General features: G+C 40.7%; 1 protein-coding gene across 2 annotated transcripts in view; it reads right to left on the reverse strand.

The window, feature by feature from the left end:
- Positions 1-11908: 11908 nt before the first annotated feature.
- The window catches only part of BDNF (brain derived neurotrophic factor), a 117247-nt gene continuing 101192 nt past the window's right edge, over positions 11909-27963 (reverse strand). For both annotated transcript variants that reach the window (XM_075325505.1, XM_075325506.1), the window contains exon 2: positions 11909-20528. In XM_075325505.1, the coding sequence (XP_075181620.1) occupies positions 19761-20528 (768 nt within the window). In that variant the 3' untranslated portion in view covers positions 11909-19760. The remainder of the gene's footprint in view (positions 20529-27963) is intronic.

The following is a 27963-nucleotide window of genomic DNA, read 5'->3' on the forward strand; positions in this document are numbered from 1 at the left end:
CATACCCCAAGCGACTTACAGCTGTAATCGCAGCAAAAGGTGGCGCTACAAAGTATTAACTTACAAGGGACGAATTATATTGCACGTCACAATTTTCAGTTTTTTATTTTTTACAAAAATTTAAAATAAGCAATAAATATCAATCACCTTCACAATTGTGTCCCACTTGTTGTTGGTTCTTCACCATAACATTAAAATTTGTATCTTTATGTTTGAAGCCTGAAATGAGGGAAAAGGTTAAAAAATTCAAGGGGGCGAATACTTTCGCAAGGCACTGTAGATCTATGTATGTCCTGCCCATAGCTCATTTACATAGTAAAAAAAAGTTATCGGGTCACATATATATGTATGTATATGTGTACATGTATGTATATGTGTATATGTATGTGTGTGTATATATATATATATATATATATATATATATATATATATATATATATATACAAATGTTACAGTGGCCCAAATGGGGGACCCAGATCAAACCTTGCATCGGGGCCTATCGGGCTCTAGTAATGCCACTGCCAATGAAATTTTCTGTTCAGGATCCTTAACTCTTAGCCACAGCAGAATGTGGCTATGAATAGTGTTTATTGCTCTTCAGGACCCAGAATGTCCTTAAAGTAATTGGACAATCCATTCATTACAAAACAAAATACAAAAAAAAAACTGTTAAAAATAATCTGTCAGAAGCATCAACCCTCACAAACCATCTATATGGGCATGCAGGTCATAGAAAGATTAGGAAATTAATATATATATATAATATATACAGTGCTGGCCAAACAAAGTTTTGGCACCCCTGCAATTCTGTCAGAGAATACTCAGTTTCTTACTGAAAATGATTGCAATCACAAATTCTTTGGTATTATTATCTTCATTTAATTTGTCTTCAATAAAAAAAAAAAAAATTGTCATAAAGCCAAATTGGATATAATTCCACACCAAACATAAAAAAGGGGGTGGACAAAAGTATTGGCACTGTTTGAAAAATCATGTGATGCTTCTCTAATTTGTGTAATTAACAGCACCTGTAACTTACCTGTGGCACCCAACAGGTGTTGGCAATAACTAAATCACACTTGCAGCCAGTTAACATGGATTAACCCCTTCACGACCTTGGACGGATCTATCCGTCATAGATCGTGTCCCGTTAAGCCCCGCCCCCTGCCGCGGGCAGGCGGCGTGGATCGGCACACATATCAGCTGTTTTCAACAGCTGACATGTGTGCCTGCTAGCCGCGGGTGGAATCGCTTCCACCCGCGGCCATTAACCCCTTAAATCTTGCTGCCAAAGTCTGGCAGCAAGATTTAAATGCGCGCGGCCATGTTTGTTACTCACCGCCGCCCCCACCGGAAGTCACGTGTGTTATCACGTGACTATCGGTGGTTGCCATCGTAGCACAGGGTCATGTGATGACGCCTGCTGCTATGATCTTTCACTTTCATTTTCCCTCGGCCGAGAGCAGAGGGAAAACCAAAGTGAGTGAATCTGCTGATTACAGCGGTATTGCTGTGATCAGCAGATAGCGATCAGCGATCGGATTGCTGATTGCTATAGCCCCCTAGGGGGACTAGTAAAATAAAAAAAAAAGTAAAAAAAAAGTTTTAAAAAATAAAAAAAAAAAACAAAAAACCTAAAAGTTCAAATCACCCCCCTTTCCCCCCATTGAAAATTAAAGGGTTAAAAAATAAATAAATATACACATATTTGGTATCGCCGCGTTCAGAAATGCCCGATCTATCAAAATATAAAATCAATTATTCTGATTGGTAAACGGCGTAGTGGCAAAAAAATTCCAAACGCCAAAATTACGTTTTTTGGTCGCCGCAAGTTTTGCGCAAAATGCAATAACAGGCGATCAAAACGTAGCATCTGCGCAAAAATGGTACCATTATAAACGTCAGCTCGAGACGCAAACAATAAGCCATCACTGAGCCATTGATCCCAAAAAATAAGAACTCTACGTGTTTCGGAAAATGGCGCAAAACGTGCGCCACTTTTATTGGACAAACTTGTGAATTTTTTTTAACCCCTTAGATACAAGTAAACCTATACATGTTTGGTGTCTACAAACTCGCACCGACCTGAGGCATCACACCCAGACATCAGTTTTACCATATAGTGAACACCGTGAATAAAATATCCCAAAAACTATTGTACGATCCCACTTTTTTTGCAATTTTTCCGCACTTGGAATTTTTTTGCCGTTTTCCAGTACACTATATGGTAAAACTTATGATTTCATTTAAAAGTACAACTCGTCCCGCAAAAAACAAGCCCTCATATGGCAAGATTGACGGAATAATAAAAAAGTTACAGCTCTTGGAAGAAAAGGAGCAAAAAACAAAAACGCAAAAACGGAAAGTGCCCGGGGGCTGAAGGGGTTAAAGTTGACTCAACCTCTGTCCTGTGTCCTTGTGTGTACCACATTGAGCATAGAGAAAAGAAAGAAGACCAAAGAACTGTCTGAGGACTTGAGAATCAAAATTGTGAGGAAACATGAGCAATCTCAAGGCTACAAGTCCATCTCCAAAGACCTGAAAGTTCCTGTGTCTATGGTGCGCAGTGTCAACAAGAAGTCTAAAGCCCATGGCACTGTGGCTAACCTCCCTAGATGTGGAAGGAAAAGAAAAATTGACGAGAGATTTCAACGCAAGATTGTGCGGATGGTGGATTAAGAACCTCGACTAATCAACAAATTTTGCAGCATAATGTAGGGCCCAGTGGGAGAAAGCTGGGTCTCCCTCAGAGGTCATGGGTCTTCCAGCAGGACAATGACCCAAAACACACTTCAAAAAGCACTAGAAAATGGTTTGATAGAAAGCACTGGAGACTACTGCCAATACTTTTGTCTGGCTCATTTTTGCAGTTTTGTGTGAAATGATCAATGATTTGATTTTTGTTTCATTCTCATTTGTGTTTTTTCATTGCAAGCAAAATAAATGAAGATAACAATACCAAAGAATTTGTGATTGCAATCATCTTCAAGAAGAAACTGAGTATTATCTGACAGAATTGCAGGGGTGCCAATACTTTTGGCCAGCACTGTATATATATATATATATATATATATATATATACAGTTAGGTCCACCACATTGGATTTGAAATGAAACCTCTACAACAGAATTCAAGTGCAGATTGTAACGTTTAATTTGAAGGTTTGAACAAAAATATCTGATAGAAATTGTAGGAATTGTACACATTTCTTTACAAACACTCCACATTTTAGGAGGTCAAAAGTAATTGGACAAATAAACCAAACCCAAACAAAATATTTTTATTTTCAATATTTTGTTGTGAATCCTTTGGAGGCAATCACTGCCTTAAGTCTGGAACCCATGGACATCACCAAATGCTGGGTTTCCTCCTTCTTAATGCTTTGCCAGGCCTTTACAGCCGCAGCCTTCAGGTCTTGCTTGTTTGTGGGTCTTTCCGTCTTAAGTCTGGATTTGAGCAAGTGAAATGCATGCTCAATTGGGTTAAGATCTGGTGATTGACTTGGCCATTGCAGAATGTTCCACTTTTTTGCACTCATGAACTCCTGGGTAGCTTTGGCTGTATGCTTGGGGTCATTGTCCATCTGTACTATGAAGCGCCGTCCGATCAACTTTGCGGCATTTGGCTGAATCTGGGCTGAAAGTATATCCCTGTACACTTCAGAATTCATCCGGCTACTCTTGTCTGCTGTTATGTCATCAATAAACACAAGTGACCCAGTGCGATTGAAAGCCATGCATGCCCTTGCCATCACGTTGCCTCCACCATGTTTTACAGAGGATGTGGTGTGCCTTGGATCATATGCAGTTCTCTTTCTTCTCCAAGCTTTTTTCTTCCAATCATTCTGGTACAGGTTGATCTTTGTCTCATCTGTCCATAGAATACTTTTCCAGAACTGAGCTGGCTTCATGAGGTGTTTTTCAGCAAATTTAACTCTGGCCTGTCTATTTTTGGAATTGATGAATGGTTTGCATCTAGATGTGAACCCTTTGTATTTACTTTCATGGAGTCTTCTCTTTACTGTTGACTTAGAGACAGATACACCTACTTCACTGAGAGTGTTCTGGACTTCAGTTGATGTTGTGAACGGGTTCTTCTTCACCAAAGAAAGTATGCGGCGATCATCCACCACTGTTGTCATCCGTGGACGCCCAGGCCTTTTTGAGTTCCCAAGCTCACCAGTCAATTCCTTTTTTCTCAGAATGTACCCGACTGTTGATTTTGCTACTCCAAGCATGTCTGCTATCTCTCTGATGGATTTTTTCTTTTTTTTCAGCCTCAGGATGTTCTGCCTCACCTCAATTGAGAGTTCCTTAGACAGCATGTTGTCTGGTCACAGCAACAGCTTCCAAATGCAAAACCACACACCTGTAATCAACCCCAGACCTTTTAACTACTTAATTGATTACAGGTTAACGAGGGAGACGCCTTCAGAGTTAATTGCAGCCCTTAGAGTCCCTTGTCCAATTACTTTTGGTCCCTTGAAAAAGAGGAGGCTATGCATTACAGAGCTATGATTCCTAAACCCTTTCTCCGATTTGGATGTGAAAACTCTCATATTGCAGCTGGGAGTGTGCACTTTCAGCCCATATTATATATATAATTGTATTTCTGAACATGTTTTTGTAAACAGCTAAAATAACAAAACTTGTGTCACTGTCCAAATACTTCTGGCCCTGACTATATATATATATATATATATATATAATTTCCTAATCTTTCTATGACCTGCATGCCCATATAGATGGTTTGTGAGGGTTGATGCTTCTGACAGATTATCTTTAACAGGTTTTTTTTGGATTTTGTTTTGGAATGAATGGATTGTCCAATTACTTTAAGGACATTCTGGGTCCTGAAGGGCAATAAACACTATTCATAGCTACATTCTGCTGTGGCTAAGAGTTAAGGATCCTGAACAGAAAATTTCATTGGCAGTGGCATAACTAGAGCCCGATAGGCCCCAGTGCAAAGTTTGATCTGGGTCTCCAATTTGGGCCACTGTAACATTTGAAGTTCCGTAAAGACATATGAGTTGCTCCCCATCCCCTTACTTGTGTAGTAATGACCCCCCCATCCTGGACTGATCTTCCCCCATCCTGGGCCACTTCCTGATAAATATGTCGCCCATCCTGGTGTATGACCTCATCATGACTATATGCTGGTATAAATGTATAAATGCCCCCACCATTGCTCCATCCTGGTATATATTCCCCCATCATGGCTCCATTCTGATGTATAGCTCCATCATGTTTTTATATATATATATATATATATATATATCTTCATCATGTCCCCATTCTGGTGTATATGGCATCATCATATCCCATCCTGGTATACAGCCCCATCCTAGCATATGTCCCCATTCTGACCACATCCCGGTATATAGCCCCATCCTGGTATATTTTTCAACATGTCCCCAACCTGGTATATAGCCCCTTCTTGATATATGCCCCAATCAAGTCCCCATCCTGGTATATAGCCCCTTACTGATATTTTGACCCATCTTGGTATATAGCCCCATCCTGGTTTACAGCCCCATCATGTCCTCATCCTGGTATATAGCCCCCATCCTAGTATATAGCCCCATCATGTCCCCATTCTGGTATATAGCCCCATCCTGGTATATATGGCCACATTATGTCCCCATCTTGATATATATCCCCATCCTTGCATATAGCCCCATTCTGGTATATAGCCCCATTCTGGTATATAACTGCATCCTGGTATATATAGGCACATCATGTCCCCAGCTTGGTATATAGCCCATCCTGGTATACAATGCGGAATATAAGTATTTGATCCCTTGCTGATTTTGTAAGTTTTCCTACTGACAAAGACATGAATAGTCAAAAATTTTAGGGGCAGGTTAATTTTAACAGTGAGAGAATATCCAACATAAAAGCCAGAAAATCACATTGTGCAAATTATAAAAATGTATTTGCATTTTGAAGAGAGAAATAAGTGTTTGATCCCTCCAGCAAACAAAACTTAATACTTGGTTGCAAAACCCTTGTTGGCAAGCACAGCAGTCAGTCGTTTTTTGTAGATGATGATGAAGTTTGTGCACATGTCAAGAGGAATTTTGGTCCTCTCCTCTTTGCAAATCATCGCTAAAACATTAAGGTTTTAAGGCTGTTGCTTGTCAACTCGGAGCTTCAGTTCCCTCCATAAGTTTTCTATGGGATTAAGGTCTGGAGACTGGCTAGGCCACTCCAGGACCTTAATGTGCTTCTTTTTGAGCCACTCCTTAGTTGCCTTGGCTGTATGTTTTGGGTCATTGTCATGCTGGAAGACCCATCCATGATCTATTTTTAATGTTCTGGTGGAGGGAAGGAGGCTGTCACTCAGGATTTTATGGTATATGGCTCCATCCATTGTCCCGTTCATGCAGATAAGTTGTCCTGTGCCTTTAGCAGAGAAACACCCCCAAAACATAATGTTTCCACATCCATGCTTGACAGTCAGGATGGTGTTCTTTGGGTCATAGGCAGCATTTCTCTTCCTCCAAACACGGTGCATTGAGTTAATGCCAAAGAGCTCAATTTTTGTCTCATCTGACCACAACACTGTCTCCCAATCACGCTCAGAATCATCCAGGTGTTCATTCATTGGCAAACTTCAGACGGGCCGGCTGTACATGTGTTTTCTTGAGCAGTGGAATATTGCGGGTACTGCAGGATTTTAAGCCATTACAGAGTAATGTGTTACCAATGGTTTTCTTGGTTGACAGTGGCCCCAGCTGCCATGAGATCATTAACAAGTTCCTCCCGTGTAGTTTTAGACTGATCTCACATCTTCCTCATGATTCTGGATACCCTACGAGGTGAGATTTTGCATCATGCCCCTGATCGATGTTGATTGATACTCATTTTGTATTTTTTCCAATTTCTTACTATTGCACCAACATTTGTCTCCTTCTCACCCAGCATCTTACTTATGGTTTTGTACTCCATTCCAGTCTTGTGCAGGTCTATGATCTTGTCCCTGACATCCTTAGAAAGCTCTTTGGTCTTGCCGATGTTGTAGAGGTTAGAGTCTGACTGATTAATTGAGTCTGTGGACAGGAGTCTTTTATGCAGATGACAATTTAAGACCACTGTCTTTAATACAGGTAAGGAGTTGATTAGGAGCATCTAAGTGGTTTGTAGGAGCCAGAACTCTTAATGGTTGGTAGGGGATCAAATTCTTTTTCTCTCTGCAAAATGTGAATACATTTTCATAATTTATACAATGTGATTTTCTAGATTTTATTTTTGATATTCTGTCTCTCATTGTTAAAATTAACCTACCTTTAAAATTATAGACTGTTCATGTCTGTCAGTAGGCAAACTTACAAAATCAGTCAGGGATCAAATAATTATTTCCTTCACTGTAGATGGATTGCAAGGGTTGATGCTTCTGACAAATTGCCTTTAACAGGCTTTTTTATTTTATTTTGTAATGAATTGATTGTCCAATTACTTTAAGGACATTCTGGGTCCTGAAGAGCAATAAACACTGTTCATAGCCACATTCTGCTGTGGCTAAAGGGTGCTTTACATGCTGCAACATCGCAAACGATATATCGTCGGGGTCACGGTGTTTGTGACGCACATCCGGCGTCATTAGCGACATCACAGCGTGTGACAGCTAGGGGCGACGATCAACGATTGCTAAAATGGCAAAAATCGTTCATCGTTAACAGGTGGCTCCTTTTCATAATATTGTTGCTGCTGCAGGTACAATGTTGTTTGTCGTTCCTGCGGCACCACACATCGCTATGTGTGACACCGCAGGAACGACGAACATCTCCTACCTGCGTCCACCGGAAAAGAAGGAAGGAAGGAGGTGGGAGTGATCTTCCGCCCTCTCATCTCCGCCCCTCTGCTTCTATTGGACGGCTGCCGTGTGACGTCGCTGTAATGCTGCACGAATCTCCACCTTAGAAAGGAGGCGGTTCGCCGGCCTGAGCGACGTCGCAGGGAAGGTAAGTCTGTGTGATGGGTGTATGCGATGTTGTGCGCCTCGGGCAGAGATTTGCCCGTGTCGCACAACCGACGAGGGCGGGTACGCTCGCTAGCAATCTCGCTAGCGAGATCGCAGCGTGTAAAGGGCCCTTAAGAGTTAAGGATCCCGAACAGAAAACTTCATTGGAGTACTGTGGGAGATTCAATGAGGTTGTGGAACATTATGTTTCATCTGTTTCTTTTTAGCACAAGTAGTAGTTTTAGGACTCAAAAAATACATACTGTATTCGTAGTACATGCTGTATGTTTGAAATGTTGTCTGCTGAGTGTCTTATGTAGGCTTGACAGTTTTAGCAACAAACCATTTTAACCAACTTTTTGTTTTCAAAGCCAAAGTATGCAAAACTGACTGCTAATTCTTTTATGAAATAATAGGATATGAGATGTATTAGACATAAAATGAACCCACAGAGCTTAAGAAAGAAGGTAAAACTAAATATTTATATCAAATTATAATGCTCTTCCAAGAAAAGTAATCAGGTGAGAGTGTAAAAAATGTAGCAACAAAGATGGTTGCAACAAGCGGTCCATGGTAAGTAGGAAGAGCATGTGGATGATAGTACCTCCTGTTTATTGCACACCTTTATAAGTGTTCCATACCAGATTGATACATGGTAATTATGGTATCAGTATGTGTCATGTATGTGTTTTTTTGTAGTATACTTTAGGCATACTGCTAGCTGTTGTTTCACCACAACTGGAGGAAACAATTTAAAGGGACTCTATCAGCACTGGATGACTGTTCACACCAAGTACAGGCACTCTTGCATAATGGCGGGGCTAATCTTTCACCTTCCCACCTGCTGGTTTTCTATCTATCTCCTTCTCTGACTCTAAAGCTGGGGTCACACTAAACGACAGCGACAACGACGTCGCTGTTACGTCACCATTTTCTGTGACGTAGCAGCGACCTTGTAAGTCGCTGTTATGATCGCTGCTTAGCTGTCAAACACAGCAGCCGAAGCAGCGATCATAACGACACGCGTCGCTGTTCTGCAACATGTGCAGAGAGCAGGGAGCCGCGCACACTGAGCGCTGGCTCCCTGCTCTCCTAGCTACAGTACACATCGGGTTAATTACACGATGTGTACTGCAGCTACATGTGCAGAGAGCAGGGAGCCGCGCACACTGAGCGCTGGCTCCCTGCTCTCCTAGCTACAGTACACATCTGGTTAATTACACGATGTGTACTGCAGCTACATGTGCAGAGAGCAGGAGCCGGTGCTGGCAGCGTGAGAGCGGCGGAGGCTGGTAACGAAGGTAAATATCGGGTAACCACCTTGGTTACCCGATGTTTACCTTGGTTACTGCTTACCGCAGCTGCCAGATGCCGGCTCCTGCTCCCTGCTCGCTTCATTTCGTCGCTCTCTTGCTGTCACACACAGCGATGTGTGCATCACAGCGGGAGATCGATGACCAAAAAATGAAGCTGGACATTCAGCAACAAGCGGCGACCTCACAGCAGGGGCCAGCTCGTTGCTGGATGTCACACACAGCGACAGCGACGGGACGTCGCTGCAACGTCACAGAAAATGGTGACGTAGCAGCGACGTCGTTGTCGTTGTCGCTGTGTGTGACACCACCTTAAGAAGCCAGATCTGTCAATCACAGAAGAAGGGAGGGTGGAGAGTGAGGGAAAACAAGCAGGTGAAAATGTGTATTTAACTGATTAGCCCCACTATGATGCACGAGCGCCTGTACATGGTGTGGACAGTCATCCTGTGCTGATAGTCATTTTAAGGTAACAAACAAGCACCCCTCAAATTCAACATGGGAAGGGATGAGCAATACTGAAAAGGATCATTTGTTGGCAATACTTTAGAGCCATCACATGGAAATGTCCCTTATTAGTCTTCTTCAGACAGCTTTATCCAATAAGTCTTACAACTACATATGAGCAAATAAATTTGCCAACCCCTAATCCGGTGGCCACACCAGTATTCTGTGGCTTCTGGATGGGAGCCTTGCAAAATGCCTTTTACCTGCCAGCATATCCAGCTCCTCTTTTGATTAGTTGGTTTGGTGGAACATCATCAATACGGCATGACACTCACACATGACGTGGCGCCAGGCCAGCTAATCAGAAGAGGAGCCAGTAGGTAGGGGATGATTCACATGGCTCTCATCCAGGCAGCCAGGGGATACATTTCTGGTTGCTAAATTAGGGTCGTGCAGACAGATTTACTCATCTCCACTTACTACTTGTATTACTTTATGTGTAGATAGCAGTGGGATGTATTTCAGTCCAGATGTCTTTTTTAGCTAAAGCTTGCTAAAGTAGCTCTTTTTCACAAAAAAATACTCTTTTGAGTGCTTCCTACTTGTAACCACCATGTAAATTAATGACCGAAATATAGTACTGTTTCAGGGTTCTTCCCCTTATTAGCAAAGAACAAGGTACTGGTTGGCTGGAAGAGCTATTTCGATGCCGTCCTTGGGAGTTACAGACTCTCATTTAGGGGATCCAGCTGATGTGTACAGTCTTTTAGGCAATGTTCCATGTGAAAAAAAAAGGGAAAAACACTCACCAAAAGAGAGAAAACTCCATGTAAGTCCAAATATAGGTGACTAAACTGAAGGTCACTGTCTGATCCATAAGGGAGGCAATTTAGAGTATTAATATTTAGTAGAGTTGAGTAGAAGGATTGACAGGACCCTAATACAGTGAACATGTTGGAAGTCCATGGCCGCCAGATCAGAGTGAACTTCCTCCTACCTGCCGTCTTGATGGATCTTCTGGTAATTAGGCTTGGAATAATGTCGTGCATGCAGCAATAATGTTGTGCCAAGCCTACTAACCAGATAAGAACACGGGGATGTTGGCAAGTAGGAGAAGGTTCAAAGGGCTCTGGTGTGGAGGTCACAGACTACCAACGTGACTGCTGAACCAGGGTCCTGTACCGTTTTTTATTCAGTTCTAATAATTGGCAAACCTATTGGCAGCAATAGAGTTTTCTTTCCTTTGAATGAGAGCTGCTTCCCATACCTGCACCCATTAGGAATTGGTTTTAGAACACCCTGCACCAGCTGGATCTCCTCAATGAAAACCTGCCCACTCAGAGCTAGCTCCATCCAGATGCCTCTTGAAAACAAATGACCGGTAAAATATTGTTTTCTTGCATTTCCGATCTAAACTTTTTGGTGAGGAGGAGGGTATCAGCAATGAGACCCTATCCTATTCTGCTACTAAAGGTGCAGGGAATGCTGAGACTGCTGAGAATGCTGAAACTTATAAGATTGTATATTTTGTAGTTCATTGTGCCTATTCTGTGTGAAAAAAAAGTGTAGGTGCAAAAATGCCCCAAAACCATAAATGTGTAAACTCAAAATAATTTATATAAATAGAAGAAATTTGTTTTCCTAATATTAGCCGGCTATAGTTTAAGAACACCTAGGTGATGCAAGGGCCAACTGGGCTTGGGGTTAGGGAACCCATGGCATTGCCAAGCTGAGGGAATCAAAGGCCATCACTACTGGCAAAAATACATAAAAAGTTAAGTTTCCACATTTTTATGTGGTTTTACTCTTTTTTTGCAGGAATCGACATCCCATTCTTTCAGGTTGAGTCTTTCCTATAGAGAGTGTGTGTTTTCGTTGCCCTTCACAACCAATCAGTGACCATTTTCCAGTTTAGGACATGAAATCTGGACTCAAATTCGTTGCTTTGGGCCAAATGACCACTCTTCTCTATCACGGTTTTGATACATGAGGCTCTTTAGTTTCTGCATTTAATATATTATAAACTAAGTTAAAAGAATATGTTAAATGAAGAACTCGTAAGCATATTTCGTAAGCGGAAGAAAAAAAAACATGGTCCAAAACATAGTTTATATATTTTGAAAATATATTTAAAAACATTAAAAATTTCTATTTTTTGAACATATATTATATGTTATGTAGTACACTTAAATAGAGGTAATCCTATTTACAATATGATTTCAAATGCTTTCAGTTTAAATGCCATTCTCCATGTTTTCAATTACATAATTATATAAATATACTTAACATACAATAAATATCTGTTACACATTGTGAAAATATATAGATTTTTTTTTTCCTCCAGAGAGAACAAGGCCACATACATGAAACTTACATATTCAAAGTGTCTCACTTTAACAAGGCGGTAGGCATGTGACATGCAAAATATACCTTTGCCACAAACAGACCACGGCAAAACAAAAAAAAAAAATGATTGACAAGGAAGTCAGTCTTGCAGCCTGGTTCAGCTAGAACTGCCAAGCCTAGCATCAGAGGTGTGTTTGCTGTGGCATTTAATAGCTCTGCACTATATTGATATCTTCCCAAAACATTCTCGAAGTATAGCATTGACATTGCATCGAACGGCCTGATATCTTCTTGGACATTTGCATATTTGGGGTTAGTTTTTGCACTGGACATATAGACTATGGATAATGTCAGAAATCTGGATAATGTTGACATTATCCAGAACTTCTTGGTTAGTATCTAGAATCATGTCTTACCTAGACATGCCCTGACATAGAACATTAAAGGGCTACTACTATAAAGACTATATTATCCCCAACTTATAATCGAACAGGTAGCTAAACGATCTACGGTACTTGTCAAGTACAGATATCTTACAAGGTTAGTGAATGCTGACGTTATCCATAGCTTATATAAATATACAATTCTATATGTATCCACATATGTACAAGTATATACATATTCATACATACAAATATTTACACACTCTGTGTATATATAAATATATATATCTATTTACCAACATAAATATACATACACAGACACACTGACATGACTGGGGAACTCTCTGAGTTTGCTTTTGTAGTCGTCAGTTTATACCATAAACCTAGGATGCATAGTGAGATTTTGGAGGAGCGCAGGGGCTATAAACACCTTTGAAGTTCTACCTGGAAACCAGATTGTTAAAAATAACAAGAGATGATGTAATCCATGGCAAATCAGTAACTAACCATTTATGTGCCACCATAATTTTTTGCGATTGGTTACATCATCTGGCACTGATGATAAGACTTTTTTTTTTTAGATCAAAAGTACTCTAATTTTTTGGTGACAGGCTTAAGTTATAAACTAAATAGTATCCTGTGGTTCCTTGGTCACATACACCTTATAGTTTGACCTGTCCTTTGACCTATGCCCAACTTGGTTGTGTTCTTAAATTGATGTTCACAATGAGCCTTCCTTTGGGGATCTAATTTATACTTATCAATAGAGATGAGCAAACCCATGGAGGTTCAGTTTGGCAGGTTCAGCTGGACTTTAGATAAAGTTCGGTTTGGGACCCAGACTTGACTTTAACCCCAACAGAAGTCACTGTTCTCCTCCCACAGCCAGCCATAAGTAGATCACATCGGGGCAGGTTGGCAGGGTTTTCCATTTTTTTTTGTTGCACACTACATTCGATCATGTTGTTGTTACCCCAAATGTGAGCTGTTCACACACTGCAAAAGGCTCACACTGGGCTGAGCACCGAGCATACCAAAGCCCAGCAATGCTCATGAAAGTGGTTTGCATACAGAAAGCACCCGAGCTCCGAACCCAAACTCTGTTTTTATTTGTTAAGTCTTTGTTTGGTCGGAACACCGTACCTGGGGTTTGCTCATTTCTACTTATCAACTTATCTTTGAGCATTATTGTGGCGCTAAGCCTATCAAAGTAAGGCATGCCTTAAGGAAGGCTACTAATGAGCCCAATCCAATTTAGCTTTGCCTATTTTTTATTAAGAAAACTGACTTTTTTATGGTCTTTTAGTTGTATTTTATGTATGGTTGATAGATTATCTAATAAGCCAATGTAACCAGGTCTCATAAAGTCTCATGGAGTCATAATTTTCCCATGGACAGTAAATGTGTATTGGCCAGTATAATTAGTTTTGAATTACAAGCAATACCAAATCTCCATAATTTTAATCAAGGTATAGATAGGAAAGGACAAGGTGTTCTGGATGGCAAGGAAAGATGTGAATTGGCTCTCATCCCACTGACAAGTAAATAATATGATTCAGTGCTTCTGCTTTACCTATGTCTAATCAGCCCAAGTCTTATGGATCAAGCTATGTGGAATAGAAACAAATATCTCCCTAGTTGGTTATGAATATTGATAGTAGTCCACATCATATTAGGCCATTTCAACAGTGTGAAAACTGCAACGTAGATGGCATATTGTTTGCTATCTTTTTTATTGTTCACCACTCAGTGCTGGATGGTATCTTAATTAAAAGGGTTTTTCTTTGGTATCTGTTAGTTGTCATGAGAAGAAAAGATGGAGGCAAGGAAGATACCCTAAATGTGTAAAAAAATCAGACTTTAACACACTGACGGGCAGATATGAGAGCTTGGTTAAAGGAGTTCTTCAAGAATGTAATAAAATTGCCACAATTGCATAATGGAAATGGCAGCCCGTTCTAGTCATGTGTCAGAACAGGCTGCAATCTGAAGAAACACAACTCCAGAGACCTGTATCTCAACTGACAGAGGAGCTGTATTATAAGTACACATACCTCCAAGAGCCAAGAAGAGCTGTGACACCAGAAGAAATAAATCTACTACTCAACTGACTGAGCACAAAGGATGTATTCTCCACCCTCACGCCTCAATCTGTCATGGAGATCTGTTTGTTCTCCTGTTATAGCACTTCTACAAGAGTGTGTGCTTATGACACAGCACCTCTGATATTTGAGACACAGGTCACAGGAGCAATGTTTCTCCAGACTGCAGCCCATCCTGACATGTTAATAGGAAGAGCTGCTGTTTGAACTATGTGATGGAGGACATTTTAATATATTCATTAAGAACCCCTGGTAAAGTTATGAGTCTATACTCTTCAAATACATTTTTGAAAATCTATCTGGATCCTATAGATTGCTCTTCCTTAAACTTTAGACTAATCTTTCGTAAATGTCCTTAACAATAATTTAAAGCAATTTAGGAATTTTTGTTCCAGGCTGTTTGCAAGAACATCACCAACTATTGGAAATGGAAATAAAAAAATGTGTCTACTGTGAGGCTACCATAACCAATGCTTTGTATCTTCATTTCTAATGGGTTAAACATCATCTCAAAAGCATCTTAAATATAATATTCTTCCTAATTTAGTGTAAAAGAGTATGTTGTCTAAAATTGTTGATGTTATATATTCTGCTAAATTTCCAAGTTCATGGTCATTGCTCCATGTAACCTGAAATTACTAAAATCAAATCTGCCCTTTTGTAGAGCCACAATAATCCATATGGTTTTTGGACAACCCTATGACACGTTTTAAGTTAAATATTAAATATTTTTGCCTGATTTTGCCTTGGGGCTTCAGAAAGTACTAAGGTATGTCAGCATTTTCACTATGGTCTCTATGCAGATTGAAATGCCCACCCAAGGGAGTGTTTAATTGTGCTGTAAGAATGGACATTACCAAAATTGTACAACTTTATAATAATAAGATAAAATAAGCAGCACATAATTTTGATATAACATGATTTGCACTTAGCATTGAATGTTCTATTGCTTTAAAATTTTTAGTTGGCTCATCTGCATACTGTGTTACTTTGTATATTACAAGATAAGCAGAATGAAATTGCCTTTTGAGTTTTCATTTACTAATATGTTCATTACAAGGTTGTATCTGATATTACTTGCCAATGCAAACTACCTATTAAAGGGAACATGTCACCAGGTTTGTCCCTTATGAGCGGCGGGAAGCACTAGTGAACCCTTATATATAGCATTCCAGAATACTGTATATATTAGAGCCCAGGCCGCTCTCTAATGTAAAAAAAAACCTTTATTATACTCACCTAGGGGGCGGTCTGGTCCGATGGTTATTGGTGCTCCTGGTCCGGTGCCTCCCCCTCTTGTGCGATTACACCCTCCTGCCCAGCCCCGTGTAGATGACGCATCCGTTATCCACACAGAGGCCACCATTGTGCTCCTGCGCATGTGCACTTTGATCTGCCCTGCTGAAGGCAGATCAAATTACTGCAATGCACAGGTGCAATGAAAGGTCAAAGACCGCCCACGCATGTGCACAATAGTACTTTGATCTGTCCTCAGCTGGGCTTGTCAAAGTGTGCATGTGCAGGAGCGCAATGGAGGTCTCTCTGTGAATGATGAAGGATGCATCATGCACATGAGGCTGGGCAGGAGGAGGGCAATCGTACAAGATTGAGGAGGCCCGGACTGAGAGCAGTGACACCCATCAGACCAGACTGCCAACTAGGTGAGTATTATAAAGGAGTTTTTTAGGTTCTACAGATCGGCCTAGGCTCTTTTATATGCAGTATTCTGGAATGCTGTATATATGAGCTTACTGGTGGTGGTCGCAGCTCATAAGGGAAAAACCTGGGGACAGGTCCCCTTTAAAGGAGTTATTTTTCAAGAACAGCACTACCTATGAACTGTATCTGTAATTGCAGGACAGTCTAATTCAAGTGAAGCTTCAATACTAAGTAAAGCTTCTAGACCATGGTTTCACAACTCCAGCCTCAAGAGCCACAAGCAATGCATGTTTTCAGGATGTCCTTGGTATTGCACAGGAGATGGAATAATCACCTGTGCGGGAAATTACGTTATCACCTGTACGAAATCCTGAAAACATGAACAGTTGTAGGCTTTTGAGGAGTGGAGTTAGGGAACACTGGTCTGGACAATAGTGGTGCTGCTTCAAATTAGGCCTTCAGGTCTCAATTTAGCCTACATTTTTGCTCGAGGATACTTATGTAAAACTGTTGTAAATGTTAGAAACCCTTAATGTAGAAAAATGTTGAACTTTTCATTTTTACACCAGCTCTGCCAACTTTTTGAATTAGTCGGGCTGCCCTTGATCACGTCTCTCATGCTAGGCTTTACAGCATAGCACTACAGACATGACCAAACTAAGCCCGTCAAATTCATCATAATTTATGCCAAAAAAGTGGCATAAATGAAGTCAGAAATGGAAACTTGCTTTTGCATGGCATCTGAAATTTAATAAGAGGAGCATAATCTTTCTCTCCTGTACATGGGTTCAAAACTGGCATCGAAAACACCAGTCTTGAAGAATCACACTCTTTGTTGTTCATCTCATTCAATTCTTTGTATAGTTCTTTATGCAACAAAAGATTTAGAAAAGCATAATACAGTGGAAACATTCACCGCAATGAGTGGCAAATCATGTCATTAATTAATAACTAGGGCATTAGATTTATTGGTAACCAATGGGTTTTCTAGAAAACAGCATGGTCCAATGGCAGGTATGGAATACTGAACGTCTGCTGAGGAGGACTTCTTATTTATATATTGGGCATCTATTTCTTTGCAACATACCTTGAATGGTTTCTGGTGATGGGCAAATAGTGAAATATTCGTGTTCGGATAATGCTTACCGAATACCAAGTATTTTTTCAGTATTCGTCACCAATAACAAACCCAATGCAAGTCTTCAGGAAACCCGAGCATTTTTCTTGAAGATATCCTAGAAAAATGCTCGGGATCCCCATTGACTTGAATTAGGTTTGTTATTCATGATGAATAATAGAATAGTACTGGGTATTTGTTACGACTAATCTAAACCAGAACATCTTGCTATTTGCTCATCACTAATGGTTTCCATTTCAAGAAGAAAAGGAAAAAAAAGCAGCTCAATTCTCATTCCAGATGGATCCACAAATGCTCAGATCACTGTGGTTGGCTTCCACAATGGATCTTTGTACCCCTTTTGCACTTCCATTTCATGAGTATACCGTATACAAGTATATACCGAAGTTCTAAATTTAATGTAAACTCTTACTCAAAGATAAGAATATATCAGAGCATCTAATGTGCCACTTAGTGCCTTCATCCCAACTGTAAATGCCTATTAACTAAAGAGTGACCAATATTTATGCCTGTGGAGAAAATGTGGCACTACTGTAGAGGGTGGTGCACCTATTGTATTTTGAGCACCAAGTTTTATTGAAGTTATATTTTGAATATGAATCCTCCATATCCATTATATAACTTCAATAACACTTGGAGCTCAAAATAGAATGAAAAGAATTGCTGTATTTAATAAAGGTGCTTGTACTCAGTAAACAAAGACGTTTCGGTCTTATAGATCTTCATCAGTCCGGATTGCCCCATGAATTTATTTATCTATTTTGAGTGCCAAATTTTACTGAAACAATATTTATACCTGGTGATGGTTTTGCAAACAGAATGTTTAGGGTTATTTGTAACCTAGTACCTAAATATTCTAGACTTATTTCTGCTTAAGTCCACCTTCCAAAAGAGAAGGCAGCAATTGCATGGTGGAAACCAATATTCCTTGTATCAGTTCACAAGGAAATGGTGGCATTGCTCAGTTTTGAGACAAGATAGACATAAAAGCCTCAAACAGTTGAATTCTCACCATGCAAAATGGCTCTCTTCTCACACTGAAGTACATACACTTTAGATAAAATCCTTGTGCTAGTGTTCCTAAAATTTAGGCTTGGCTGGTTCATCTGTTTGGTGGGGTGGTGTTGTTTATCTGTTTGTTGGCGTGCCTTGCCTTTTTTTTTTAAATCCTTGGTGTCCTTTACACATCACAACATCCAAATTTAATGTTACTCTCCTCGGAAACTCGGTAACTGCTCCACATCTCATTTGTTTGCCTATTAGCATTAGGAGGACAATGTTACGCGGTCAAAAGTGCTTAGATAAACAGCATTCAGGTAGCATTTGTAATGCAAATGTCAAAAAAACCCAGCAACCTTCTGACCATCTTCACATTCAAGATCTTGGCCTCTTCTAATCTGCAACTTCCTTTTCATTAATTTTTTTTTTTTTTTTTTTTTTAGGAAATGCACAATTTTTGCATGAATTTCAGAATAGTATACACAGCCGTAATGTATCACACAAAAGCCTGCAAAAATAGAAAGCATCATGCCCTCATTGAACATACAACTCCATTTTCCAATGCAGGTTCGAAAACGTTTAACATGAACATTGAAATTTTTTTTTCTTTTTAATTGCCTTAACTTTTTTTTTTTATTTATTTTTTTTGATCAGTAGTCTGATTCGAGTTTGCAAACATCTTCACAACATACAAAGAAATGAAATATTTGTCTGCTTCTTTTAGCTAAAACACGTATTCATGACAAGCTCTTTGCGACTTTTTTTTTGTTTTCTTCAGGAACAAAAATGAAAAAAAAAAAAACAAAAACAAAAAAACACAGAAAATTAAAAATTAAACAGTAGAGCTATAACAACAGCACCTTGACATTGTTTAATTCCAACGCTATCAGAAGTTAAAAGCAGTAAACAGATATAATACCGACATGAATAAAGATACTGTCTAAAGTGTAAACAGAATGTTTTGGTTCGATTTTTTTTTTTTTTGTCTTTTGTTTGGATGAAGACAGTGTTATCAATTCACAATTGAAGCAGCATGCATGCTTGTTTATATTTTTTTTTATGATTTCAAATCTTGGCAACATCAACAAACCACAATGTTTTTTTGAGGAACGTAATGTAGGCTTATCTCTTAACCCATGGACTGCAAAAGGGGCCAAGGAATAATTGCACAGCAATGTGGTCCCGGCCCCCTTAGCAGAGTACAGGCTACATTGTGTGCAGAGGACTCTGTTTTCCTTTAGGTTATGGATATGTTCAATAAATAGATTTGTAGAACCACGGTACTGTATAAACTTCATTTATACATGCAGTCCATAAAATTATTTCTTTTACTGAATAATTTACCCTGTTATGTATATATACAAATAGATAATTTTCTTTTCAATATAATCTATACAAGATAACATCACTATCTTCCCCTTTTAATGGTCAGTGTGCATACACAAGAAGTGTCTATTCTGATAAAGCGCCAGCCAACTTTTTTTTTGCTATCCATGGTGAGAGCGCGCACATAAGACTGGGTAGTTCGGCATTGCGAGTTCCAGTACCTCTTGTCGATGCCCCTGCAACCTTCTTTCATGTAGCCCATAGGATTGCATTTGGTCTCATAGAAATATTGTTTCAGTTGACCTTTGGGTACTGGGACCTTTTCAAGAACAGTAACTGTTTGACCCGCCATATCTATCGCAGTTTTCTTGTCTGCTGCAGTCACCCATTCGCTAATACTGTCACATACGCTCAACTCCCCACGCCTGGCTGGGTCTGAGTGGCGACGTACCCTCATGGACATGTTTGCAGCATCCAGGTAATTTTTATACTCCTCAAGAAGAAAAAGCAAAGGGGGCTCCAAAGGCACTTGTGTGCTCAGCATAACCCTTGACGAATACATATCTGAGTCCTTGTTCTCTTCACTCTGCCTTATGCTTTGTTCCTCTTCTAGGAGTTCTTCTATGACATGTTCAAAGGTATCTGTCAGGGATGGAAGTCCACCTCCTCTTGAACTACTCATTGGCCCACCTATGCTCTCCAGAGTACCATGGGTCCGAAGACCCGGGTAGGCCAGGCCACTTTGTCCTCTGACACTGGCTTCTTTCATAGGGGCAGCTTTCATGCAACTGAAGTATGAAATAACCATAGTAAGGAAAAGGATGGTCATTACTCTTCTCACCTGATGGAACTGCGTGAAGAAAACACAAAATGATACAAAGATTAGAATTGGGAGAGACAACAATTGTAAACAGTGAATTACACACTTGTGATCCTCAAGATATTAACTAACTAAAGGAAAACTTATGTTGACATACTCCAGTATGAATACCTTATAAACATTTTTTACTGTGAGATTGTAAGTTAATGTCATTTGAAGAGATCACGGCATTCCCACAAGAAGTTCCAAAGATCACAAGTGTAATAAGTAACCATGGCAAAATTTAGAATAGACCTCTTCCGCCATTACCACCTTTAGCATCAAGTGAGGTCAGGATTCAAAAAGAGTAAACGAGTATTTTGGCCTCTACTAAAACCTTTCTTCGATTTTTCAATGTTTTACTTTCTATTTTCTACAACCACATTCTGATCTCCATTTCCATCATTCACAGTAATACCTAACTAACCTCTGATAGGGTTCCCTACCACCAATGAGCTGAGCGACGTCGCTGTGGGCGGCAAACATCCACTTCCTGAAGGGGGTGGGACGTTCGGCATTACAGCGACGTCACTCAGCGGCCGGCCAATAGAAGCGGAGGGGCGGAGATGAGCGGGACATAAACATCCCGCCCACCTCTTTCCTTCAGCATTGCCGGCGGGAGCCACGAGATGCAGGTAAGCTGTGTTCATCGTTCCCAGGGCTGTCACACGGAGCGATGTGTGCTGCCCTGAGTACGATGAACAAACAGCGCAAAGAAGAATAAACGATTTTTTAAAAATGAGCGACACAATTTGCAAATGATTTGCGAACGTTCAGAGTCGCTCCTAGGTGTCACACGGGACGACGTCGCAAACGATGCCAGATGTGCGTCACGAAAACTGTGACCCCCGACGACATATCGCACGATTGATGGTCTCGTGTGACGCCCGTATAGGTGTCACTTATTGTAAAATTACATATCATTCACATCTTAAATCAGCTTTACCTGCTGATCACTAAAAGTCACTAATACCTAACTGATCACTAAAAGCAACTTAGACAATACACACCAATAAAACCAACAACCTCAAATTTCTCAAACATTAAACATAGCACTCCGGTATAACATTTTTTATTTTAAACAGCTATAAAAGGTAAAATAGTTACATATTCAACCTTATAAAACTCTATTTGTTATACATATAAAAGCGTTGCTATTGTACACATGGGTTTAGACGTCAGCATCCAATGGAAAACCTATGTATAGTTAACAGTGTCGTAAAATGATAAAGCAGCAAAATGGGTACAGTCAGCGTGAAACAGGTTCTGACTCTTTGTTACTGTGACTTTCCACTTGTTGGTGCAATTGGACCTTGTGTAAATAGTATATCAGTGGTCCTAGCATTACTAGAAACTAGTAGCTTAATACTGCCTCTTTCTGCCCAGGCTTGGTGCCATAGATATACCTTCTGAAGTCTGTGAAATTAACTTGTCTCTTGTAGCTCAGGCATAGTCCTATAAAAGAACTCAAGGCATGGTAATATAAGCCCCTTCTGTCCAGTATGGATGCCATAACCACAGCCTGGAGTAAGCGGGTGAGATAATTATGCTTGGATCCAGGTCTTTGTGTGGTGAACATAGATTTTGCACCAAAAGGCCCCATACACATTTAATAGCTGTTGGCCAAATGATTGTTTGGTCAACAGCTATCTCTCCTAACTACCCCATATGCAGGAACATTTGACAAGGCAACTTTGTGTTTTCAAAGGTGAGAGCAGTGAAAGCTGCCAGACAGTCTGGTTATCTCCTTAAAAATAAAAGGATCGGGTATTAACATTCAAACTGCCTGACCTTTATCTCCCCCAGGAGATGAAAGGAAACCATGCACATTAGATTGTTGGCCATGCTGGAGATATTGGTAGGTTCAGCCAACTTTCGTCTATTGTCTATGAGTACCTTGGTGTCCGGGCTTGGTTTTAAAATCTGCAGTCGTTCAATGTGATTGCAGACTTGTGACTCCTAACAGCGTGCACAGAACATGCTGTAAGGATTCTCCAGTCATGTGCTGACTAGTCATGCATAGCCTCACTGAATACAAGAGTACTGAGTGAGGCTGGACTCATCAAGCAAATGGCATATTTGCTGCCAAATGACCACCTGTTCCCAGCACTGGGAAGTCATGACAGCACGTACTGTGAGGAATCACAAGTCTGCAGTCACAAAGACTGACTGCAGACTTGAGCACCAAATCTGGATAAACCCTTTAAGTTTTTATGGCATAAAGGAAACTCCTGGGTCTAGGCATCTAGCAATTTGTCTTGGCTTTTTATAATCATGTCTCTTGCCATAAGTTTTGATGTCATCCACGTGTAACCCTACTGTAGCTCAGACCTTGTACCATCACCTTGCCTCATACAGCCCACAATTTGTGCCATAGACAGGTCTCCCGCAGCCCAGGCCTGCAATCCTCATGCAGCTTTGAATAGGTGCCAAACGCATACCCCTTTCAGACCAGGTTTGGTGCCATGGACTCACCTCCTATTGCAACTTATGTAGCCTGGGATTGATACCATAACCATTCATGATGCAGTGTCACACGGAGATTTTTACAAACGTTGAAGACTGTCAGACTACAGATTCTGACAATCCGCCTGATAACTTCTCTGGTGTCTGTGATCAGCGCAGGCACACTCCGGCGTCGACCTGCAGAGTGATGATTCATGGGAAGACTAGTAGGAATTAATCTTTGCTAGTCCGTTTGTTGGTTTCTTTTGATCACATGTTGTAGGGAAGCCAATCACATCTGCTCCCCTTGCTCCCCTCCTATATATGCTGGCTAGAGCCTTCCACCTATGCCAGATATAGTTTATCTTAGCGGGTATGGTGAGGTGCTGTGATCCAAGCTATCTGGTGGCTATTATACATGTTGCTGAGTGTGGTTGTGGAGTTAACCCTTGTTGCCTTTTTGTTGTTACCTTCCTGCTCTTGATTCTCTCATTGTCTATTCCTGTCTATGTGCAGTTTGTCAGAGTTTTGATTTTCCCTTATCTGTTTTCCATCACACTTCTGCCCCGTGCTTCTCTGGTGGAAGGGGGTATCAGAGTAGTACTGGTCAGGAGCACAACCAGGAATGGGACTCAGGCATCTCCACCATCAGGAGTAACCCTGAGGTTAGCGAGGGACAGCATAGGAGCCCCTGTCCCTTGCTATCCTAATAGTCACCTCATGACCTGCAGATTTGAGAGTACCTTCTATTAGTTGACCTCATTGCCATTTCTGTTTATTATCAGTTCCATGCACACACACAGCAAACATCCAATAAACTATATCAACAAAAAGGGCAAATTATCCGCAGGCACCAAAGAAGTTGTTTCCTAGATTCATCCACCCGCTGTAGGAAAATGATGGCAGGATCTGTTATCAGCAATACGTCCAGCATGTTTCCTTTGTACTAGTCTGTATAAATCCCCAGTCTAGTCTTTGTCAGTGATGAAGTGGGGTGGGGGAGTTCACTACAATGCTCGCATTATGAAAATCGACAATGCATGGAGAGATTACGCTATTAAGTGTCTATTGCACTCGGATATCTATTCCTGCTTCCATTTAGAGGAGTCTCTGATAAAGATGTAAGTCATGCTGAATCCCAGCCTAAAAAGATGACACACGTCAGTTTCATGACATTTTCCCTCCACTCCGCACATGGCAGATCTCGATTCCATTATCTCGTGTTTGCTTACTAACCTTCTACAAGATGAAACATTGTATTTATTGAGAGAAACCTCCGGCGCTGATAATTATTATATACCGAGCAGAATATCGCTGTCTTTCCTATTCATTGGAGAGAAAGCGGATGGGGCACAAATATTTGTCATAGGATTTAGAAGCAGGAAGAGATAACCTGAGAGCTTTCTGGAGCAAATGCTACATGTCAGAAGCAGTATAGAGATTTAATTTTTAATGAGCTCTCTTATTCTGTAAAAAGCATTGTAAGGGCATTATGGGAGATGTAACCAGGCAACCGCATTAAAGCTCTAGTAACACATTCAGAAACCCACTTTCATGAACATCATAGTGGAATGGGAGAATTCCCCAGCACTTTTTCTTTTGTCGCTTCTTTTATGCAAAACTGACAATAGAAAAGACACTGTACAGCTATATATAGCAATGCAAATTATGCAAAAACTGCGCCTGCTGAAGCTTATTACAGGTGATGTGAAAATGTTCATTAGTGAAGGTAAAGACCTCAAAAATATGAACTTGCTACTTTACTTAAAGGGGGTGTCCACGTTTGGAATGAAAGTCTGCAGTAACATCATGACAGCGTGCGGTGCTTCGGTGAGGCCTAAGACACACGGCATAACAATTGGACCAAGTGGAATGCGATAAAACATCGCATTCCACTCGGACCAATATTAACCTATGTCCCAGCACCCATGAGCGATTATTTTCTCGGCCCCAATCGGACCGAGAAAACAATTGCAGCATGCTGCGATTGTAATGCGAGACTCTTTCTCTCGCACCCATTCAAGTCTATGGGGTGTGAGAAATCGCACTGCACTTGCGGTACACCGGTGTACCGCGAGTGCAGGGCGAGAATGTTAATAACCGGCTACGGAGGAGAGAGGGAGATAAATCCCTCCCTCTCCTCTTCCGTGCTGGCCCGCCCCTCCTCAGCACTAGCCCGCCCCTCCTCAGTGCCGACCCATCCCCCGCAACTGAGGTTCGAGCGCATGATCGGACCTCAGTAGTAGTGATACTCGCATGACACTCGGCTCCTGTTGTGCTGCCAGCGCAAGCCGAGTGTCATGCGAGGATCGCATTAGTCCTTGGGTGGCCCCGGCCTTAGACAAATAGAGGTATGACTTGTTGTTGGCTATCGGGCTTACAAGAATTGGCCAATTTGTAAACCAAGTATCTCATTTTTTCCAATATCAGTAATACAGTGCCAAAATTCCTATATTTCATGTTTAGCTTTTCAGAGTGCTGCTGTACATATTTTTTGTAACTTTGTTGACTTTTCAGTGTGTACCTGTTCACACCTAGTGGATGTGCTGGTCAGTCTTTTTACATTAGTATTACATTTCTTTCTAACTGAGCACTCCACCTTTCAGCCACAGCATGTTCATTTAGCTGGATCCTACTTGCCCATTACTTTTTACCTGGATAGAGGCATACTGGGATAGGGTCCCAACAAATAGAGGTGCACCTTGTTGTTGGCTGTCGGGCTTAGATGAATTGTCCAATTTGTAAACCAAGTATCTCAATTTTTCCAGTATCAGTAATGCAGTGCCAAAATTCCTACATTTCATATTTACAAATTTTAGCTTTTCAGAGTGCTGCTGCTGTCCATATTTTTGTAACTCTGATGAGAGGACTGTCATGTGACCGTATTTAGACGATTTGCATACTTGCCATCATGTGTTGAATAGACTTGCTCGGCTTCACTTAATAGAAGTGAATGGAGACAAGTTAGATGGGACTAGCCGGCACATGTCCGCAACTATGCAAACTGCATACAAGCGGTCATGTAACCGCCCTCGCACCAGGTATACTGAGGAATCGCAACAGCAGTTCACATAGATTGACCCCAGACTTCTGTCCCAAGCCTGGACAAACCCTTTAACTGATTTGGTCTGGATATTATTTTGTAGCACTTACTAATAGATAAGTATTACAGGTTCTGCTTCTGAACTCATTAGTTCCTCTTGTCTTAGTGAATGCACAGTTCTCCAGTCCATAAAATGGCTACTATCCATCAGCATCCTTCAACTGAAGAACTGCACTGGGAAAGTTGGTGTTTCATTGAATAAGACTGATTGACAGGTCTGGTCACATGCTTCTGCATCAGCAGCCACTTTGTGGATTGGAGAGCTGTGCAAACTGTAAAAATAACAATAAAATGGAGGCTCCCCTTAAATTACCCCGAACACTTACAGTCTTCTATTTATAGGATGCTGAAACCTAGGACAGATATGGGGATCGATATTGCCTTCTTTATATATATATATATATATAATGTATAATATTTACAAATATGAAGTGAGTAACGTTGATTATATCTTACAATGATACTTGTCAAGGAATGGAAAAGTGGACAGTCAGGTTTTCAAGCAAAACTCCAACCTTTTTTTTCATTTTACTACTGAAGAGGTGCTTTAGATCTACGTCCCCTGCTTCCTGCCATATACTCTCCCTCCGGAATCTTCACCTGTTATAAGCGCTGCTGCTATCAGTCTCCTGTCACTGTTTCATGAACTACACCGGAAGTCACTCTTCAATACAAGTCTATGTGAGTCTCATTCTTGGACTCATAGACTTGTATTCAGAAGCTAGAAGCTGTGGTCAAAAGATGGCGCAGCAGGTCCACAGCAGCAGCAGTAAAAGGTGAAGACGGCGGGGAGTGAGTATATTGAAAAGGGCAGGGACCTTAGATTAAAAGGATTACTCCAGTGCTGAAAAACCTCCCCCAAAAACACAGGAGTAGTGCTTTAAAGTTGATGTGTTTGGAAAAGGAAAAATAAGTAAGAACTGAGCAATTGTGATGGCTGGTGACAGGGTTAGATCATATCCAAAGTAACATAACTAGTGGAGGTTTCTAGTATCCAAACAAAAAATAATCCAGGAAAGGACAAGTGGTGAACCAGTGATGGAGGTATTGGCTTCCAAGACTCAATGATGCATGCCCGGTCCAACTTGTAATTTACATGACTACAGTCGGCTGTGTACTGCCAAATACCACAGGACACAGGTCTTGTGGAGTGTATGCCTCCATAGATCAGAGCAATTGTGGCAGTATAAGGGGGAATTGCACAACACTAAACAAGAAGCTTTAGTGTTATGATCCATCAATGTATTATGAATGTAGCGTCTTCTGACCTCTGCCCTGAATGCCACTGAAAGAGAGCCAACAAAGCAGGGAAGTCATTAGGTTAGGGCCAAGAAGACCTTACCTGGAAAGCCATGAATATCTTTTTATCAACAATTTGAGGCCTACTCATTAGGTTGTTTGCTGAGCATTAAGACAATGAAGGAAGATATATCATATAAAATGATAAACCCCAATCATCTACGTTACATCACTTTTAAAAGTTGCATACCCCTTCATCAGGACAAGTGTAAACAATGCAGGTCTTGATGAATCAAGGCCATAATCTCTTAAAACATGTTTTCAATTGATATGAAGATAGCAACAAAAAGAGGAATAAATATCCTCCAAAAAGAAGCATTACTTACAGCAAAGAAGAGCAGTAGTTGTACATCGCCCAAGCCAAAAACTAGTACTCTAGTAGGATGCAGCTAAGCCCCCAATAAGTGGAGGCATCACAGGTGCATTAGAGCAAATCACACATGCACTACCACTAAATATAAAAATAGCAACAAAAAGAGGAATCTAACAATTGATATGAAGGTATACGGTAAACAGTTAACACATACATTCATCATTTTTTCCAAAAGTTTTCTAGACACATGCTAAATGCAGTTAACC

The sequence above is a fragment of the Anomaloglossus baeobatrachus genome, chromosome 10, assembly GCF_048569485.1.
Source record: "Anomaloglossus baeobatrachus isolate aAnoBae1 chromosome 10, aAnoBae1.hap1, whole genome shotgun sequence".
Lineage (NCBI taxonomy): Eukaryota > Metazoa > Chordata > Amphibia > Anura > Aromobatidae > Anomaloglossus > Anomaloglossus baeobatrachus.